Source organism: Lissotriton vulgaris, chromosome 10, assembly GCF_964263255.1.
Source record: "Lissotriton vulgaris chromosome 10, aLisVul1.2, whole genome shotgun sequence".
Lineage (NCBI taxonomy): Eukaryota > Metazoa > Chordata > Amphibia > Caudata > Salamandridae > Lissotriton > Lissotriton vulgaris.
This window is the reverse complement of record NC_141698.1, coordinates 939,384,388-939,405,721: the sequence shown is the minus strand read 5'-3', so window position 1 is coordinate 939,405,721 and position 21,334 is coordinate 939,384,388. Positions and strand designations below refer to the sequence as shown.

Genomic DNA, 21,334 nt, shown 5'->3' with positions numbered 1-21,334 from the left:
ATAGGGAGACTCTCATAGAGAGTGAGAGTCGTCCGCAATCTAAACGAGCCATTCGGTACACGTATGACATGTAGAGAGAGAGAGATAAGGGGGTGGAGAGAGAGAGAGAGATAGAGAGAGAGACGTGTACGAAAATAGGTCATTTAGTGCGCTCACAACACGGAACAGCAAAGGTCAGGTAACACGCAGATACAGACAGAGGGAAGACATAAATTCGTACATTACACACACACAAACTCAGACAGGGAAGACGGCACATGTATTACACATATACAAGACATTCACGACAAGACAGGAAACAGTTGTTAGCCTACAAGATCTGTTTTTATATATATCCTACGTATCTTTACTATCCTATTTATCTACGTGCTTAGCTCTTTCTACCCTTCCCCCCTTTCCCTTCTCGCTTGTCACGCCTGCGAGCGTTCCCAATTACCAATACTCACACCTCGGTTGGTCGATCAGTAATTAACCTGGTCGTGCTAGTTACCCATGGTTGGATCTTAAGCCATTTTTCTGTTCCCTCCTTTGGTGGGAAGTTCTCCAGGCTGAGGCAACGGCAAGTATTGATCAGGAGAACAGTCGGACAGCTTGGCTATATCTATAAGAGTGTGAGAAAGGGGGTAGTGCATTTTGAACATCAGCAACATTTCTAACTTCCTAGACGGGTGGTGCCGTGGCAACCCTTACCCGTATAATTTTTCTTTGTCCTTTCCCTACCTAGTCAAACGTCCAGTTACATTATTTAACACGTCATTTCTAGTCAATTTTTCGTCATTCAGTACCTGTCCAGTTTCTATGTCAGTCCATCCTCTCAGTCGCTATGTCCTAAGGAGGAACAGTCATGTTAAGCCTACGTCTTTTAAAAACTTATCGTTATAACGACTACACACATATTCCCTCTTTCCCTTTTTCCGTCGGTGGTCCGACCGTCGCTCTTCCACACTTCAGCCGACGTTCTGACGTGACCTGCAGAAGGGAGGGAAAAGAAGGGGTGGGGGGGGCAGTATTCAAAGTACATCAGCATGTAGTAGTCCAAAAATGTTTTTACCTACCACCTACTCGACCTATCTCCGCGTACTGCATTTCTTTACCATCTCGGCGTTCAAGCCTAGAGGGACCAGTAATGTCAGATAGATGATCATTGACGATCTACATATCTACATGAGTTACTCGGTCGTAACCCTCTCTGTCGGGTGCAAGGGTGACGGCCGGGTGGCATTTCTGTGGTGTCGTTTTAAGGGTGTCTAAAACACTTTTCCTGGCTGCCTGCGATACATAATGTAGCTGCTAAATATCTGATCCCTTTTGATCTACATCCTTCATCATACTTATTCTTCGCTCACAGTAGTAGGGCATCCAAAACTCATTAATGCAACTGCTACAACCATGCTTTCTTTTTCAAAATACTTTTAATAAACGAAATTGGTGGCAGTTCATTGCATAAAGTGCAGCAGTGCAATAAAATCGTATTAAAATTTTCTTACAGAGCAAGCATGATGCATGTCAAGAATTCAGTTTTAATTAATTCATAAATTCATTATCCAATACTCATTCTTTATCTAAATTACACCAATTCATTTTCCAAATCATAATCAGTACCCACCCTAAGTCAGTTCATTATCCAAGCACATACTCAACATCCTTCATATCTACTTTCATTATCCAAATACTGCATATAGATCTCGGGACAACAAGCTGCGCAATCAGGGTGCAACAAAGTTTATTCAAAACGTCTCATTTTGTGTCGGCGCCATTTTGGGAGGGGTCAGGCGAGTTCCAGCATAGTCAGAATGTCTCTAGTCTCGCATGGTTGGCCCAGAACCTTCCGTTGGCAGTTCAAAAAGTTTTGTGCTATGTGGTTAACAGTCTAACAATATGGACCATTAGTCAAAGAGTGGGAAGGGCGGCAACAATTTTCCTACCGGGTCATCCTGGTGTTCCACCGGAACTGAACAAGTCTGTGCCGTGGCTGCATTTTAGCCATTTCCAATCCGAGGCTGGCGCCGGCAGGAGTTGCACCGATGTCGTGGTTCCCAGTGAGGGGGGCGGGGGCGCCCATGAGGAGGGATCGGGGTGCCCCCCGGCTCTTATAGAATCTTCAAGGTTGAGGAGAGAAGGCATGGAGCGTGTGCCCGTCCTGGGCAGAAGACCGCTTTTTGATGTTGACCCTCTTTAAGTAAGAGCATTGGGGTGTCGCTGGAAGCCTCCACCTGGAGGGAGGTGGGGGAGGCTCGTTCGCGTCACCTCCCCCTTCCAGCGACCCCGCGCCGTTCCTCGGCTCCGTCGCTTCGATATTGGCCGTGCTGGCTATTGAAGATGGGGGGGGGGGGGTGGTCGGCGGCTGAGGCAAGACAGCCCCCCCTTTTCTCTTGACATGTGGCGGGACTACCTGGAACTGTCCAGGCGTCGACATGTGGCGGCACTACCTGTAACTATCCAGGAATTTGACATGTGGCGGGACTACCTGGAAGCGCCGCCATTCTTGCTTTTGGCTTCGGCCTTCTTCGTGGGTCGGACCAGGCGAGAGACAGAAAGGGGGGGGGGGGTCGGTGGCTGAGGCAAGACAGCCCCCCCCCGTGGCCTGCGGGGCAGCAGAAGAGGAGAGAAGGAGAGGTCTCTGTCATTCTTTGGACCGCCTGCCCAACATCATCTCCTCCTGACCGTGGCCAGGCGAGCCCCTCGTGCCTCGAGGCCTCGCCTTCCGGATGGGCGTAACCGCGAACCTGTTGCACTTCGGGAGCTTCCGGAATGGGGGTAGGTACCTATTGAATTGTTTCTATTTCATGTGACCGTTATTTGGGCGTGGCGGGCAATGAGGCAGACATGTTGGGAGCAAGAATAGGCAGTAGAGCCTAGCTACCTCGTGGCTATTTTTTGCTGTCAAACTTTTCGCCATTTTATATTTCTTATTACGAACTATTTCTAATGTTTCTTATTTTTAGTGAAGTCAAAAGCTCATCAGGGGGTTACTGACTTAGCCTGATTTCTTTTTATTTTTCTTTCTCTTCCTTAGCGTGTTTCGAGCTAAAGCTTTCTGTTAGTAGGGAACGGTGATCACTTCATATTTTTTATGTGTCCTTTTCACTAGGGGGTACTTCTGGACGGACCAGACGAGTTCCCTCCAATAAATGGTCCGGGGTGGAACGAGATTATCGATCAAAAGGGGAACATATATTCCTTCATTAGGGTATCATCCTGGACAGACCGAGCGATGTACTTCCATTTACTAGGGTAGCCTCCTGGACGGACCAGATGGTCTACTTCCACTAAATGGCCCATGAGCGGGGAGCATATGTCCTCCATAAGGGTAGTCTCCTGGGCGGACCATGCGAGCTACCCCCCAAATAACCAAACAGTGGGGAGTGGGTAGGACTGACGAATTCACAAAGGGGCATAACCTACCCTTTACCACTTGCAAAGACTAGATAGAATATTTCTATTCCACGTTGTTTGCAGGCAGAAAATACCTCAAACGAAACAATTCCTGGAACAACAATGTCCAGGCAACCAACCAATCAGTGGGGAGAAAAACAGGCATGACGGATTACAACGGGGACAAATGTCTGCATTACCTGCCCTTCGCTATCCAAAAAGGAAGACAGAATATTTCTACTCGTCTCAGTTTGTAGACAGGGAAGATCTCAAAGAACAACAATCGATTATTAATCGACTTCAAACAATCCAGTGGGGAGAAAAGTAGGCATGGCGAATTACAACGGGGACAAAAAGTCTGCATTACCTACCCTTCTCTATCTGCAAAGAGGGACGACGTTCCTATTCGCCGCTGTTTGCAAACAGAGAATGTCTCGTTCTCAGAAGAGAACCAATATGTCAAGTAGCCTTCAAAGCTAAATGAACCAATACCAACAATATCAGCATACAAATACCGATTCCAATACAAACAATCAATCAATCAGGTGGATAGAGCCACCCTACCAATCAGGCGTAAAAACACCCTACTTAATCTTACCCGGACCGGACCATACGGATAGTTCTTCGACTCCCTCCTCCAGCGCCCGATCGTTCTCTTACTCCATGTAGCATTCCTATGGGATTCCAGTCAGGACAATAGGTCACTCAAGAGAGGTCAGTTCAGAATTGGTGAAGTTCTTTCGATCGGCAGCCGGGCGAGGGCCCTCTCAAGGCAGGCATACCCCGATCATTTAGATGTTCACTTCTTCGTCTGGATCTCTCTTATCGGACCCTATGTCACTGATGGACCCCGCGTTGGGACGCCAATTGTGGAAAATGAGCCCATAATCCTATCGATGCCCAGGCCGCTGGCGCAAACCGCCTCTTAGTTCCCATGTTGAATAATTACCAAATAAAGAGACGGGCGCTGGAAGCAGGAATCAAGAACAGAGTTTAATTCTCATGAGGAGAGCCAGTCATTTCGGACACGAAACACAGTGTCTTTCGGGAGGTGCTCTAACAAGTGAGCTGAGACTCTTGCTTTTATACCTTACAGAACACTTGATAACACAATCAGGACAGTATGACGCAAAAGAAAGACATCCCTATAATCCTCGTGTCAATCCTACCCCACATGTGTTCACAATGGGGACCCTTGACCTGCTGATAAGAGGGGAGGGCAATCACGCAGCTGAGTGTTTCGTAGGATGTGTACGCCTGATCATAGCCCAGGGGGTGGGGTGGCTAGGATCAATAGTGGGTCTCTTGAGGAGGAGTGACTTCATACAATAAGGGCAGTAAATGGTATCTCCTGGCTTAGGCGATGGCCTCGGACATGTGTGGTCAGCCGGACTCGGGGGAAGGGGTCATCAAGGAGTGGTATTCATGCCGCGTGGACAATCGAGCGCGGAGGGAAGGCTTGTCAACAGAGGGGCATTCATGGAAGGGAAGGAGGTGTTGGTCAGGCGCGGCCGTGACTCTCAAGGACAGGGTCTTGCAGAAGAAGAAGGTTTATGACTTGCCCATGTGAGGAGAAGGGAGGGGTAGCCAGGGTGGACACAGGGACAGAGTCACACAGAGAGAGAGAGAGAGATCTTATGACCCGTACATGAGAGAGCGGGGGCAGCCAGGTGCAGCTGGGGAGGGCTATGTCAGCTAAGGCGAAGGATGCCTCTTCAAGAGGGAATGGAGGGGGTTTTGTGCGGGTCAAGCAGGAGAGTTGCCTTTCACAGCAGGGTCGCGCAGAGGGAGAGGGTTTCATGGTCTATGCATGAGAGAGGGGGTGTAAGGTACGCGCAGGTGGGAAGCCGGGGATTCCAATGGGTAAAAGGCCATGGTGCCTAGAGTGGCTGTACATATGCATATGGGTACGGGCTCTTACTGGCAGGGTGATACGGTCAATAATTTACAGTATCCATGGTGCCCACAGGGAGAGGAGTGGGAGAAGAAGGGGAATGAATGCTGTCTATGTACATCAATTTCTTCAACTTTCACAACACTATCTTGCCACACAACTACAGAGGTGGAGAGAAGGCTCTCGGAGAGTCCGTTTTTAGTGTTTGGGAGTGTGGTAAGGGTTTCAGTGGAAACACAGAACAGATAAGCCAGAGGTGTATCCGATCCTGGAACGAATTGGCCATGGGATAGTGGGAAAGCTGCTCCAATATGGCAGACTGGACTGGACTGTGATACGACTCAACTGTGAAACAGACACTAGTGTGAGCGGTCGATGAGTAATCAAGTTAAGGGGAGACAGTTTGTTCAAAAGTTCTTCCGCAATGCAAATTTGACTGAGAAGTTAATAAAAATGTGTTAGATGGAGCCAGATGGGAACTGGGTTCTACCATAAGGAAAGGTGTGGCACAGCGGCCAGGGTGGCTAATTCCAGAGCGCAGGGCTCACGGTTCGATCCCCAGCACCGGAGGCATATCAGCTCAGCATCATGCAAGACTGGTCAATAGCTCACAATCTTCCTGACAGCCCCCAGTGCCTTGAGACCCTTACAGGTGATTCATTTGCGCTTTACAAATACCAGGCTACTTACCATATGGTCTGGAACTGTTTTTCTGCATCCTTTTCAAAAGAAGTTACTGACACTAACTCTCAACTTATAGTATCTGTCCGTTGCACCACTTTCCCAAATCCCCCAAAAATAACACTTTTTGGTTTGCTGAGAGTTTCCCTCTTGTACCAAAACAATGTATAGCCATGAGGAGGAGCCCAAAAAGACCCAGGAGAGAAAGGTCTGGAGATGCTAGGAGTGTGAGTAGGGACCCGATAGTGATAGACTGGGCAGACTGATGGGCTGCAAGCTGACAAAGGTGATATATGTTCCACAGCCCTGACCGGTTGGAAAGATGAATGGATAACGGTTGCTGGGTTGGTGCCATGACCCTTGTCATGATTTACATGTCACATTGACTCTGACGCAGTTAACGGAAGACTCTGGAAACTGCCCTAATCAGAGTAGGAGACTTTATAGTTGTGCATGACGTGAATCCCCACTGGAAAGATTGCTTGATGTATAATTAATGGGCTTGGGCTAGCTGAGTCTGTTGAATCATATCTCCCTGTCCAGACCATGCAGATAAGCCGTAAGCACATAGAGCTATCATCTATAGTGCATATCTAAATGTACCAATGAAGCTGCGTGTGTACAATATAAAGGAAACAAAATGGTTGAAAACAATTATCCTACATCAAAAGTGGCGAGTTGAACAGTGGCAGCTACAAGTATACAACATATGATGGGGCACTACAGCGCCAAACTCACCATACACTGCTGCCCGGTGCGCAACTCTCTCCCGATCAATGTCCACAAACAGGAAAGGGAAGGACTTCCTTCCTGCTCAGTGGACACCAATACAACCAATCCTGAAGCTGCTCTCAGGCTTCCTTTTTGAGGAAGCAGTTGAGAGCTCACAGATCTAGAACAGGACAATGGCCCTTGACTTTTTTTTGCGACCAGAATGTAGTGGGAATAGCAATCACAGCAGATTTCTGGTGCCAGAACACTCCTACAGCCCCATTGGCCAAGTGAGTCTGAGTTCCTTCGTGTTAGACCTGGCATCATTGGTGCAAGTCTCCCTTCCATTTTTACTGATTGCCTCCTCTTTTTTTGATATGTTTTGATGTTTATATGCTTTGGGCACTGTGCCACTGCTATTCAGTGCCACAGTGCGAGTGCTCCCTATATTAAATTGATGTATTCGTTAGTGATTCCATGATTGGGTTATTTGATTTACTTGTCAGACCCTAGTACAGTGCACCATGGGTGCCCAGGGCTTGTAAATCAAATGCTACTGGTGGGCTTGAAGCACTGGTTGTGCCACCCACAGAAGCAGCTTGTAAAGTGCGTCTCAGGCCTGCCATTGCAAGGCCTGTGTGCAGTCTGTGACTGCCATGTCGATTTGGCAAGTACACCCACTTTCCAGTCCCTAAACCTTCCCTTTTCTTCATATCAGACACCCCTATGGTAGGCCCAAGGGTAGGGTGCATTGTAAGTATAAGGTAGGACATGCCCTGGTGTGTGTAGCATGTCCTAATATTGAATTACAGTGATTTTCGTTTTTCACTATTGCAAGGCTACCTGTTCTCCATAGACCAAAATGGGCAGTTAGATTATTACATTTTATAATCCTAACTAACGCAGAGAACATGGTAGAAATTCGAATTCAATTTTCCTGAACTCAGAATGATAACATACATCTTTTAGTAAAGTTGGTTTTAACATTATGTGTTTGAAAATACCACTTTTGGAAAGAAGGTATTTTCTTGCCTCACTGTCCAGGCCTGCCTCTGCTAGGCTGTGTATTCCTTGTCTGGAGTTTTGAGTGACAGGGCTGGGGGATTCCAGTAGACCGGCTGAGGCAGCCCAGTGGTGAATAGAGAGATCTGCATCTAGATGAGAGGGAAGTGTTGCACCTGGGACATGAATAGGGCTGGGCCTTCCCTATACAATGCTGGCTCCACCCTTTGTGGTGTGTCTGATGTCTCTACCCTGCACTGTGAAAGGAGAGATGGAATCATGTCAACAAAGTGCTCCAGGGCTGTGCTTTCCCTCCCCTGTGCTGGCTCCACCTCCTGTGGGGCGTCTGATGACTCTGCCCTGCACTGTGAAAGGAAGGAAGGAGTCCTTTAAACAAAGAGCTCAGGAACTGGTTTGGACAAGGTAGAAGCCTCTCTGCCTTCAGAGAACAAAGGATTTGGGGGTATAAATATTGGGACCCAGTCCCAAGAACTTTAGATCACTTCTGGGAACAATAAACCTTTTGCCAAGGAGAAGAACCAAGGAAGGTGCATGAGTTTGAACTGCCCCTCTGCCAGTGTGCTGTTTGCTGGGTTAGCCTGCAGTGGTTTCTTCATTGCCAAGGAAAGGAGAAGGAACGTTTTAAGGATTCTCATCATCTTACAGAATATTCTCCAAGGGCTTGAATTTGTGCTTGCCTCCTGTCTCAGGGACAAAAGACTTCATTTCCAGCTCCCGTCAGAGATTCCTTGCTGGGAATTCTGTTTGCCGAAGCCTGCGTGTTGCTGAGAGCTAAAAGCGCGACGCATAGTAAAGAAGCGTGACGCCGCCGCAGCTGAAATCGTCGCATCACCGGAGAAGCGTGCCGCTGCCGCATCTCCCAGGAAGCGTATCTTCGTCAAAGCTGCCCGCTGTAGCATCACCGGAGAAGCATGACGCCATCAAGAGAGTCGCCATCGCATCACCGGAGGAGTATGTTGTAGGGCCTGTCGCGGCTCCAAAGTACAGAGTCGTCACAAGGCTGCCAGGGCATCAACGCATCGTCCTTGCATTGTCACATCAAGGGCGCCATCTTCTCGCATCGCACCAGGATCATCGCATCGAGGCACCATCTTGCGTATCGCAACCGGACCACAAGTCAAGAACCTAGGCATCATCCCCGCACCAGTAAGGATCACGAAGCCTCCCTCACTCTGCGCAAGGATTGAGGCACGACGCATCATCTCCCCCGGATCACGGAACAGACGCATCTCCCCTTTTGCGAGCCTTTTGTTCATTTTGCGTTACGCATCCAGGTACTTTGCTGAGAACTTTGTCTCATTTATCATCAACTTGAACTAAGCAACTTTTATCATCTTTAAGTCAACTTTAAGTACACTATTGTGGATTTCTGTTTGTGGTCTTGTGTTAAGTCTATATAAAGAATACTTATTTTTATAAAACCTGTGTTGTGTCCATCTGTTCTGTTTTCACTGTATTACTGTGTATATTCACAAATGCTTAACACACTGCCTCGGAGATCAGCATGCCAAGCTACCAAGGGGGTGAAGCAGGGGTTATTTAGGAGTGTAATCCCCTTATCTTGACTTAGAAGTAAGGGTCCCTATTTGGACAAAAGTCTACACCATTGCCAACTAGAGACCCCCAGATCTAACACTCCTGAAGCAAGTTCAGGTGGTCCTCTGTCAGCCAGACGCAAATCGGAGGCATGCAGGGAGAGGTAGTTTCGAAGGGGAGGGAATAGCCCCTTCAGACTATCTAAAGAACCCACTTGTCTGATGTGATGTTTTACCAGTGGTGGAGATTTCGGTTTATCCTGCCGCCAACTGACCGCTCATGATCTTAAAGGCTGGACTAGGAAGGTTTAGAGACTGCATCGTATTTGAATACATCAAATGCGGATTTACATTGAGAAAAGAACAAACATTAACAATGGTTAGCCTGCAGATTGTGGGCAAAATGCATAAGATATGAATTAAGATTTAAAAAGATCAACAAATGTGAATAATATATGGGACGTGAATAACAATTGAATTGAACAACTATGTGTTGGAGAATGGAACGTGACACTAATAATATACTCTGTACATGGTAGTATAATATATTTTACGTATGGCAGACATGGGTTATAAATGTCTTTGGATAAAGAATACGTAGTCTAGTCTTTTATCTATGGAAGCTCGCAAACCTGTGTAAATTATAATTGATGTTGACCCCCCAAATTTTTTTAAATGGTGACATGGTTAGTTCGTGCAGTAGTCTCTTGCGCATGAGTCGATAAATAGGTAGGAATGTCAAAGGTTCGCTTCCGCTCCATTACTTTAGGATGTCGGGCGGAATGTGGGGAAATTTTGGCCGTGCAAGCATACTCACCTGCAGGTCAGAACTCATACAGAACACTAATGAACGGGGATATTGAAGCTTCACTAAAAATTATTTCAAACTAATGGTGATATTTTTCAACTTCAGATAATACATTACAAAGTTTACGAGCATACTAAGGGACAGAAAGGGCACGAATCATAACACTGACACAGAGCGTACTAGACGGTGGACACGGGCTAGACATGACTCCTTATTACATCCTTTAGCTACTGATCTATGTACAACTGGGAAATATAATTAGGTTTAATCATTTACAGATACACATATAATATAAAAGAAATAGAAAAATTAACTGAGACAATACCAGGACAGAAGTAGATTCGGCAGTAAGGTAGGCATTTACGGATTTAATGAAGAAAGAAATTGACTTGGGGTTCTGATTCCTTATTAGAGATGGTGACAAATTGGCACTATATACATTGCAGGTTGATTTGTACTAGTCAATAAGAAGTGAGAAAGGTAGGTGGACTAATTAATTGTATACAATGTGGAATAGAAGTGGTATTTTTATAGACTTACAATTTCAACTTCCATATGAGGAATATAAATTATTGGCACATCCTAACCCACTGATAAGGAAAAGGTGATACGTTGTAATATGTACCAGGAACATAAGGATATAATCATGACAAATCAAAGATAATTGAATTGTATAGAGATTTTGAGCATGGGTTTACACATGTTCTCTTCCAGAAATGTTAATAAATAACCGCACTATATCACAGGCACAGTGGGCTACATTATGTAGGCACCCCACCAGAATGGTGTTGTTTGTTGTATCTTTTAGCCCTGAAGAAGTTGTGGGTAATTCCTGACAGGATGAAGCACATGTTGGCTAAAGGCTTAATAAAGATTGAAAATAAAGACAACTACAAATATTGATTGCATTTGTATTGAATAACCTAATCAATTGTGGTTTTTTTTAACATAAAGTGTGTGCTCAGGGATATGGTTAATATTATTAGGATTCTTTGTGTAGGTCTTGTTTGGCAGGGTTGATTACCTCCTCCCTTTGAGCACCTCAAGATTACATTGCGAAAGTATAAACAGACATGACAACGTGAGCGCTCAATCATTCACTCATCTTAAATTCACCCCTTGGAGATTCTTCTAATTGACTGATTGGACCTCTGGCCGCCTGACCCACAGGGTCGAAAGGAGCCCCGCCCATGGCTGCATAGAGGTTGCTTAACTTGAGCTGTCTTGTAGGTGGAAAATGTCTGGCATGGCTGAAAGCCCCTTCCGTGGTAACGAAAGGGGCAAAAAGCAGGTGGGGATTGGTGGACACCACGACCGGCCCAAGGACTTGGTCGTAGCCTACGATTCCTTAAAGCGCTCCAGAACCGAGTCTGCCTGATATCCGAAGAGACGGGTGCCATCAAAGGGCATGTCCATAAGGGAAGCCTGGACATCGCCCGAAAAGCCAGAAGTTCAGAGACAGTTGTGGCGTCGAACGGCCATGGACGATTACATAATTCTGTCCAGTGAGTCGGTGGTGTCAAGCCGACAACGTATAGTGAACTTTGTTGCATCTCTCCTGTCTGAACCACTTGGGAGAGAATGGCCATGGCCTTCTCTGGAACCTGTGGCAGCACCTGCACAACAGTTTCTCACAAGGAGTGAGCGTAATGACCCCATATGCATGCAGTGTTAATCAACCGCAATGGTAACGGAAGAAAAAATGCTCTACTGTTGCGGAAAGAAAAGAACTGATGTCAGAGCACCGCGGAGGTGCCTATATAGGTGATGCGGACATCACTTTTGCGCGTTGTGACACCACGTAGAGCCGTCCGATGTCATCTAACGGTCCGCAAAGGTATTGCTCGACCAAAAGTCTTCCAGATCCAGCCTGATGACTGGGATATTCCATGGCAAGGAATCTACAGCTAGATGTCTATCAGATGCACCTATATTATTTTGTGATAATGTCCTGCAGATGACAACTGAAACTCCACCTGTCATATCGAATGTTAATAAGGCACCTCCAACATAGACGCCCAGAGAAATATTTCCAAGGTATGTGTTACGAGCTAACTTACCAGCAATAGCTCCTGCCAAAAGCAGATATCCTGGGCTAACTTGCCCATCTTCATTTGCAAATGAACTCTTCAGATGTGCATAACATGGAAAATAAATAGCAGAAAAGGGGATGTCACGTAGAAAACATGCCTTTGCACCCTGGAATTAAAAGAACAAATGTATGAGTTTACATGTACATTTAAAAAAAAATGCAAAAAGTTCGAGCAATATTTAATTTAAAATGAACATTTTAAATTAAAGGGATAAAAAATGATTCAAACATGTTGCTGTATCATACTTAGCATACCCTTTAATGTCCACATCATGACATATGATAAAGAAACATAACTATCATATTGGAATATGCAAATTCTTTATTAAAGATACTAGTATGAACAAATACTGGTCTTTCTTTGCATGTGATCCAACCTGCACAAATGGAAAACAACCTTAAAAAAATTAGGGGTATCCCAGAGGCGCTCAATAGGTCATGTAAACTTCAAATTCAGATTGTGGGAAGGTTTCACAACAGACCTCAAAATAATTGTAACACAATGTTACAATGTGGCATGCGAATGTCTTGGGTGAGCACATGTACATAAGGAATTGTAAAGAGAGGAAGGTTGCATTTCTTTATAAACTTCCACAATTGTGTGCTACAAACTGCCTGCATCAGTGACAGCTCACCAAAGCATGTACCCAGAGTTGAAGACACGTAACAATGAGGAAAGTCTTTGAACACTGCTAAAAACTGTTCCAATGTCTTTAATGACGGAACCAAGTTATGCATTTTAAGAAGTGCATACTGGAGTCCCACTGTGTCTAAATCAGTTTGCATGAACGTGGCACATGACCGCCACATACAGAGGTACCAATTTCAACAGCGAGCTCTTCTTGCACAGTGAGGGCAAGGTGCAACTAGTACAGTGGTACAGGCTTTCCTTGAGTTGCTGCAAGACATTTCGTGAATCCCGGGCACTGTACCAAGGCAGCATCCCTTTTGGATTACTTGTTGAGGAAGCACAGAAGGTTTCAAGCCATTATCTAATGGATATAAAGTAACAGTCTGTTTTGGAATTTGGATCACTGTTTGAGGGAGGATGAAACCCTACTCAATACTCAAGCAGTAACCTCAATCTGTCAGTGTGAGACACAAGCAAACCCCAAATTAACTTTTGCTCAACCTCTGGTAGCTTGGGTCTAGAGATGTGGTAATGTGGTCGTGCCATACTTAAACAAAGTCACAAGTTTATGCCCACCGCAACGGAGCGTGAGTCAGATACAGGGACCAAGTTAGGCCCACTGAAAATAGTACAAATAAATCCGGTTTGCAGAGCGTTACAAGATCCCCCATTGAAGATGCACAGTGCACCTCACCTATGGTTCCGAATATCTTAGGGCTGTGATGAGAAATTCTGAGTCGTCGTCGATGATGTCGTCAACGAGGGGCTTCCGTTACGAAGACCTGTGTTGAGGATGTGTTGTGCAGCAGCAGTTCTGAGGAGCCTACGGGCTGCAATGTGAGGGTCGCTTTGGGGATGCATGGCACTGCAGTGGTTCCGAAGCAGAGCTGTGAGGAGATGCGTTGTGCTGCATCGGTTCTGCCCACAAGACCACAGCTGGGTTGGCAGAGCACCTTCAGGCCCACTTCCGAGGGCGGCGCCACATGGGGATTAGGACTCACAGCACAGAGTCCTGATGCTGGGGTTCAAGGTGGCTGGAGCCTGTTCTGTCACAGAAGCTCTGATCAGGAGGCGAGACAACTAGCCCTTGAGTCACTCTGGTGGTCCTGGGTTCAAGATGCAGGCCCAGTCCTTTCACCTGGGCAAAAGAATAGCAGTCCTTCTTGCAGAGCAGCACAGCAGTCCTACTGAGTCCTGCACAGGTCCAGAGGTGTAGTGAAGCGTTAGGTCTGAGGGTCCATTATTTATACCTGGTGCCCACTTTGAAATAGGAAAAGGTTATGGAGGTTTCAAACCCCAGAGAGGCTTGGAATTTCACAACTCCCTGCTCTGGCCCCAGATTGCCTGGTACCACCATAGACTAGTGTCAACCTGTGTCCAGGCAGAGGTTTTGCAGTATACAAGTGTTGTCAGTGACAGCTCTATTCTCCTCATCAAGTCGGAGATGGCCCATGCTGTCAACACCTATTTTCCTTTGCCTCACTGTCAGGGAGCAATATATAAAGGCCAACTGCCAGCTACACCTAGTCATGTGACCCAGGCTGCAGTCAGCAAATGGTTATAACAAAAAAATATCAACTTTCTGAAAGTGGCAAATTCAGAACTGTGACTTAAAATCCGACTTTACCAATAAAGAGGGTTTTCGATTACAATTTTTTTAGACCCCAAACTCGATATTTCTACTTGCTCCCAACTGAAAGTTAGCATCTATTAAATGTAATAAGGGAACTCAATGCTATCCTACAGGAGAGGTAGGGCTTGCAGTAGTGAAAAAAGAATGTAAGAGTTTTTCACTACCAGGAAATGTAAAGCTTAAAGGTACATGTCCTACTTTTTAAATACACTATGCCCTGCCCTCTGGGCTGTTTAGGGCCTACCCTAGGGATAACATATATATTAAAAAGGTAAGTTTAGGCTGGGCAGAAGGTTTATTTTTTTAGGTCGAAGTGGCAGGTTAAACTGTATACAGGATGCAACGGCAGGCCTGGGATGTCTAATTGGCTACTAAAGGGGGTGGCAGAATCATTGCTTTAGGACCACTAGTAGTATTTCATTTTCAGTCCCTGGGTACATGTAGTACCACTTTACTAGAGAGTTACAAGTAAATTTAATGTCCCAGTTGGGTGTAAGCCAATGTCACCATGTTTAAAGGAGAGAACACCAGCATTTTAGCACTGGTAAAGTGTGCAGAGGCCTAAAGACAGCAAAACGAGGTCTGAAAAAACAGGAGGACAGAATGCAAAAAGTTGGGGGGAAACCATACCAAGGATGTCAGGTCCAACAGTCCTGATGTACAACAACACTATCCTTGCACATTGAGAGAGAATCTATTCTAAAGTCAATCACTTTGCCTTCTGTAATTTAAAAAATGCTCAGCCCCATTCAGAATACACATTTAGGGCCAGATTAAGAGTGGGTCATTTTCCAACCCCTGCCTAAACTCCTGTTTGTGCAGGACGTTGGAATTACGAGTTTGGTCGCATTTAACGCATCAGATACGTATCAAGCGTGTTAAATACCTCAAACTTCATTAAAATTGTAACAGGGGAACAATGTATGGCATTTTCAGTATCATGCGTATTTTAATGCGTTAAACACCAAAAGCTGAATATTATCCCATAAAAACGTTTAATAGGCTCAATTTATCGCAACCAATAAATATCGTTCCCTTAGGCAACATTTATGAGGAGCGATATATGGCACCTTCACTAGTTATCAGACCCATTGAGGCTATTTGTCTTCTACATCAGTATATCACTATAGAGAAGAACTGTCAGAAGTGAGAAGAAACTGGATTGAGATAAGGAATGGAGAGCCTTGGTACAAATTCAAAGATTACATTTTCGTCACCCATGACAAAGCAGACACGCAGAAGGCAAAAATATGACTCTGTCACTCAAAGTGAGGAAAGAGAAAGCGAGATGTCTGGAGAAACGACAGCAAATTACAAACAAACGTGGAGGTCTGTACACAAGAGCAGAAAATAGAGATACATCTACATACAATTTGATTTGCAGCAGAGCAGTTACAAGTAATATTCTCATTCACAGTATTTACGAATTCCAATAGACCGACTAGATGCAAAAACATGTTACTTCAATCTGTTAAAGCCAAAGATAACCATTTCTCCTTACCTACATGAAATCACAGTATTTGAGCAGCTTCCTCTTCTGCAAAGTTACAATTATAATAAGAAAGGTGGCCTTAGATCCATTTATGGTAATGATGTAGAAACCCAATAACAGTAATTTGACTAAGCCAAGTGCTTAGGTCAGAGACAGGAGAAATAAAGCAATCATATCCAACAGGTTTTGTTGAAGCACAAAGTAACCTTGGGGCCTTCCTGGGTAATGGCACCATTCCCTTTCATAACTGATCATCAAGACTTAGAAAGCAAAGTTACAGCTGTTGGGCAGCATGTTGAAAAATGATCCCAAGCTTAGCCCAGGTGGAGGGGCGGCAGCCCGAGCAGAAACGCTGTATAGTGAAATAAGATACTGTGCATGTCTCTTAAATATTAATAAAACTGCCAAGCACACTGAAAGGTGGTGGGGCAGGAGGTTGGTTGCATCCACACATCAGAAACAAAATACACATTTTTAGTTGACAAAAGAACTTGAAACTAATGATATCGATACTAAAGGCAATGAAAAGGCAAAAGACGTGGCTTGCCACACAGGATGCTGGATACACATGGTTTGAAGAGACATCCATTGGCACTGAGCAGGTGCTAAAATTCACAATAACTTAGCAGAACACACCACACTTAACATGGTCTACATCTAGACATCACCTGGTAGCTGGCAAAATGCAACCACATGAATTTGTAATATATGTGAAATGGAAATGTGGCTCATTCTCAACATTAGTCTCTTAAGTGCAAACTGTGGTATAGTGATATGATTTGTGGGGCTGGGTGTTCAGGGTAATGCATTTGCCTCACAAAATGTATTTTTGTTCAAGAGACAAAGCAACACAATATACCTGCCGTAGGCAATGGATATAGATATTCTGACATCAATTTAAAACAATAATACTCTTTCTTTAAAACACAGCTTCTCCAAAGCAGGTGTGAACACTGGGGATTAATGAGATTAACAACATAGAATTACCTGGAGTATAATTTTTTTAAATGTATGAGGTTTCTTAATCCCCTGATAAGAAGATACAAGGCTGATGCCTTTTGAGTTAGGTAAAATAAAGGTATTTGAACATGGTATCTGACCACATTTGCTCTATCGTGCCAAAATGCCACTGTTAACAGGGAGAGTTTATATATATATATATATATATATATATATATATATATATATATATATATATATATATATATATATATATATATATATATATATATATGTCATGTCACTGACCATGTCATGAATGATGTAATATGGGACATCATCAGCAGTGGATTGCGGGTGCGCGATATATAGTTAGTGCAACTAACTATATATGCGAATTTCAATGGTTTTGTGCGAGTAAATTAAGGTTTTGTAAATGCTAATCCCTAACTATATATGGTCTATAACCTATGGTTTTCTCAGTGAATTTTCAAGGTTTTGTAAATGCTAATTCCTAACTATATATGGTCTATAACCTATGGTTTTTTCAGTGAATTCCAATGGTTTTTTAATAGCAAATATCAAAAGCTGTAAAATATCAAGTACGTGGTAGGTAAAAACATTTTCGTATTTATGCACGCTGATGTGCTTTGAACGCTGCGCCCCCCCTCTTTCCCCCCCCTCCTCTTTTCTTTTAGGAGTATTCTCTCTTTGCAGATAGTGAAGAGTAGGTAACACAGGCCCCCGTTGTAATCCGTCGTGCCTGCTTCCCTCTCCATTTGATTGATTGTTATCCTAGCATTTATTGTTTTGGAATTGGTTCTCTTAGGTTCATTCTCTATTTACAAACAAGCACAGAGTCGCAATACTCTGTTTAGTCTTTGCAGATAGTGAAAAATCGTTAAAAAAACAAAAGGAATCAAGCAAAATCAGCAGGCCACTAATGGGATCTCTTTTTGACCTCGCTAAAATAAAACCATTATGAACAACCCCTCATGACAAATACGAAACTAGTGAGAGGAACTGAGCTCGACACCATAATGGCTGCAAGACAGCTCGGCTCAGCCGCCCACCCCACCCAAAATAACGACAAACCCTATGTGAATATTATAAATATATACAACACACCAGCAAAGTAACAGGCTAAAACGTTTTATTAAATAACTATTTACATGGCAGTCTGCTGCAACATCGATCCAAACAAGCCTTTGTATTTTGGGCTCAAAATAAACCATCAATAGTAAGATTTTCATAGGTGAGTGTAGGTTCATGGTTTTCCATCCACAGACTAAAAGCCTGGAGTGGGAGTGAAAGAACAATAACTAGGTAAGAAGGAAGGCAGAGGTTGTGGGAAGGACTCTGGATATGGTCTATTGCTTGGTCCCTGAGATGCTTCGATGTCACTGCCTTGCACAAATGGCATAAGTCCTGGATGTTGGGTGCCATAGTTAAGGGTTCCGAGCAACGCTTGTAACACTGTCTGAAGCTTATTTGCACCTGCTACAGCTTCACTATTCTCAAAGTAAATGGGGGCTGTTTGTGGAACTGACTGCATTGGAAAACAATGTGATGCGGTGCCTCCCTGAACCACTTGACGGAGGCCCCCGAGATAATTGTGCCTGCTCCACACCTTGTTCCACAATCCGTTTGACCTGAAGACACGTCCTGCGGTGCCCTGGTCCGACCATCACATATACCTGCGCCAGGAGACGGCGTGGGGTGCAGTAGAAGGGAGAGGCGGCGCGAACGAGCCTCCCCCACCTCCCCAGGTGGAGGTTTCTCAGCTACACCCCAGCGCTTCACTCGACCAGCTGACTTGCGCCCGCTCTTGCGACACAGTGCCTCGCTCGGCCAGCTGAATTGCTCCTGCTCTTGCTATTACGTCTCACCCGCCATCCAACGGAATTGCACCCAATCTTGCGGTACAGTGACAGGCGGCTGCTACGGAGCTCACAAAATGGCGGTCGGCTCCACAGACTTGGGCCTGGCCTGCAAAGATGGCTCTGGGCAACCGTGGAACTCGGACGCTTGACTGCTAGGGCATGTGCCCCATTCCCAAAAGAGTCCCCTCAGCCTTGAAGATTCTACAACAGTCACCGGGACCCCCGACTCCCGTAGACTTCCGGTGGGGAGCGACTGCCATGATTGCTCGCGGATTGGCCACAACGTAGCCACGAGATGGTGGTGCTCTCATGTTGACGCCAGCTTCAGTCTGAAACATCCAGAAACACTGTAGACTACCAATTCGATCAGTTCCGGTGGAGCCCCAATGTGACCCGGTAGAGAAGAACTTGCCCTCCCCTCATTGACTGATGGTTCTTGTTGCCTGTCCCTTCTCTTGTCATTTAACAGAACTTTTTGGACTGCTGAAAGGGGTTGTGTTCCGACCGCTGGTTGGTGGAGACATTTTGACTATATTCTGGACCTGCGTTGTCGCGTAATGCGTCATATGACGCGCCGCGTTAGCGCACCCGGAAGTGCTCCGGTGCGCAAGGCGCAGCTTCCCGGAAACGATCCAGAGCGCGGCGCGTAACGTAAGCATAACAGGTCATGTGACTTGTTAATAAAACTTTTCATTGGTTCATTTTACTTTTGTTATTCTAATGATGAAAGGCTTGGTCATATGACCTAAAAATTACGCTTTTCATTGCTTTCGAACATTTTTTTTTCCCAAATGATGAAAGCCCCACCTTTTTTTCTCTCACTCTGACTTGTAAAGCAAAGGACCCAGATGCATTTACAGTTTATCACTAACAATGTTCCAGGCTAATGTATTTTCCCGGGAAATTTACAACTGTCCTGCAAGTAAAATATTCCTTTTTCGAGAAAAAGGGCGTTTCTTCGTCCCGTGAGGGAGCCGTTGAGCAAAAGAGGCTCGGCCTGCTGTCTTAGTCGCTGATAGGCATGAATATCAGATTCTTATTGATCACTTTATGTTGCAGGAGTAGAAAACACAACAGCCCTTGACCATTTATCTTTACTGCGTTCCTGCGTATTATACCTTTTAACCGTCATGTAATTGGACTGCTTTATTTCACTTGCCTTTTACTGATTCGAAAACAGTGGCTATTATTCAAAACTTTACCAATGTAGGTACTACTACCATGTTTTGTTTTTAAAACCTTTATTGTCAAAATGTCAGTATACAAATACGGGCCTATAACCACGTGGGCCGGCCATGGAGCAAACTGGAATCGTATATGATGAGGGAACATTTACACTGTAGAAGAACGTAAAGGGCGACCCATTAGATTGCAAGAACTAAAGTGTCTAACATTTGCGGAATCGGTGGACGTACATTTTATAATTAAAGTACGACAGGGCCAGTTACAATAAAATTATCTAGATATACATTTGCGGGTAAGTACCATAGGTGATGTTAATTTGAACTTTCAATAGTACAGTAATCAATAACACATCAGAACTTAATATCAATAGGGATGTCCAAATGTTCAATCAATTCTCGTCCCCGCCCGCCATGTGCTTCAAAACTGCATACGTATCTCGTGATATCAAGGTTGGGCAACCAGTACACAACAAGGAGTTACGAGTACCATTTATACCGGCGCCATTTTGGGCGAGGCCGGACAGGTCCAGGATATAGTCAAAATGTCTCCACCAACCAGCGGTCGGACCAGAACCCTTTTCGGCAGTCCAAAAAGGTTCTGTTAAATGACAACAGAAGAAATAGGCAACAGTCAAAAGAGGGGACGCTTTCGTGAATGGGGCCCATGCCCTAGCAGGCAAGCGTCCGAGTTCCAAGGTGTCCCAGAGCCATTTTAGTGGTCCAGGCCCAAATCCAAAGAGCTGGCCACCATTTTGAGAGTCCTGGTGCAGCCGGCTATCGCTGCACCACAAGAGTAGCCGCAATTCAGCTAGATAGCGGGTGAGTCACTGTACCACAAAAGCGGGCGGAACTCAGCTGAAAGGCGAGTGAAATGCTAAGAGGTGCCCCACTGCAGATGAGGTGCCAGTTTGCGCTGCCTCCCCCTTGCCCCCCCGGGCACCCCACGCCGTTTTTCGGCATAGCATTGTAGAATGGCCACACCAGTGAAACTTGTTGGACACCACCTCGGTGCCATCCGGATCTCGGCGCATTCGAGTCACTGTACCGCAAGAGCGGGAGAAACTCAGCTGGATGGCGGGCGAGACGCTGTACCGCAAGAGCGGGCGGAACTCAGCTGGATGGAGGGTGAGGCACTGTGCCGCAAGAGCGGGCAGAACTCTGCTATAAGGCAAGTGAAACGCTAAGAGGCGCCCCACTGCAGATGAGGTGCCTTCATCTGGGGAGGCGGAAGAGGTCCGTTTATGCCGCCTCTCCCCCCACCCGGGCACCCCACGCCGTCTTTCGGCGCAGCATTGTAGGATGGCCACACAAGTGAAACTTGCTGGACACCACCTCGGTGCCATCCGTATCTCGGAGCGTTGTGCTGCCTTCGGCGTACTGCAGCAGCAAAAGTAACCGCAACTCAGCTGGACAGGCCGTCTTTCGGCGCAGCATTGTAGAATGGCCACACCAG

General features: G+C 45.4%; 1 protein-coding gene across 1 annotated transcript in view; it reads right to left on the bottom strand.

The window, feature by feature from the left end:
- The window catches only part of SLC25A13 (solute carrier family 25 member 13), a 785,732-nt gene that overhangs the window by 21,325 nt on the left and 743,073 nt on the right, over positions 1-21,334 (bottom strand). Inside the window, exon 15 of the mRNA XM_086941927.1 lies at positions 12,088-12,226. Within this exon, the coding sequence (XP_086798053.1) occupies positions 12,088-12,226 (139 nt within the window). The remainder of the gene's footprint in view (positions 1-12,087; positions 12,227-21,334) is intronic.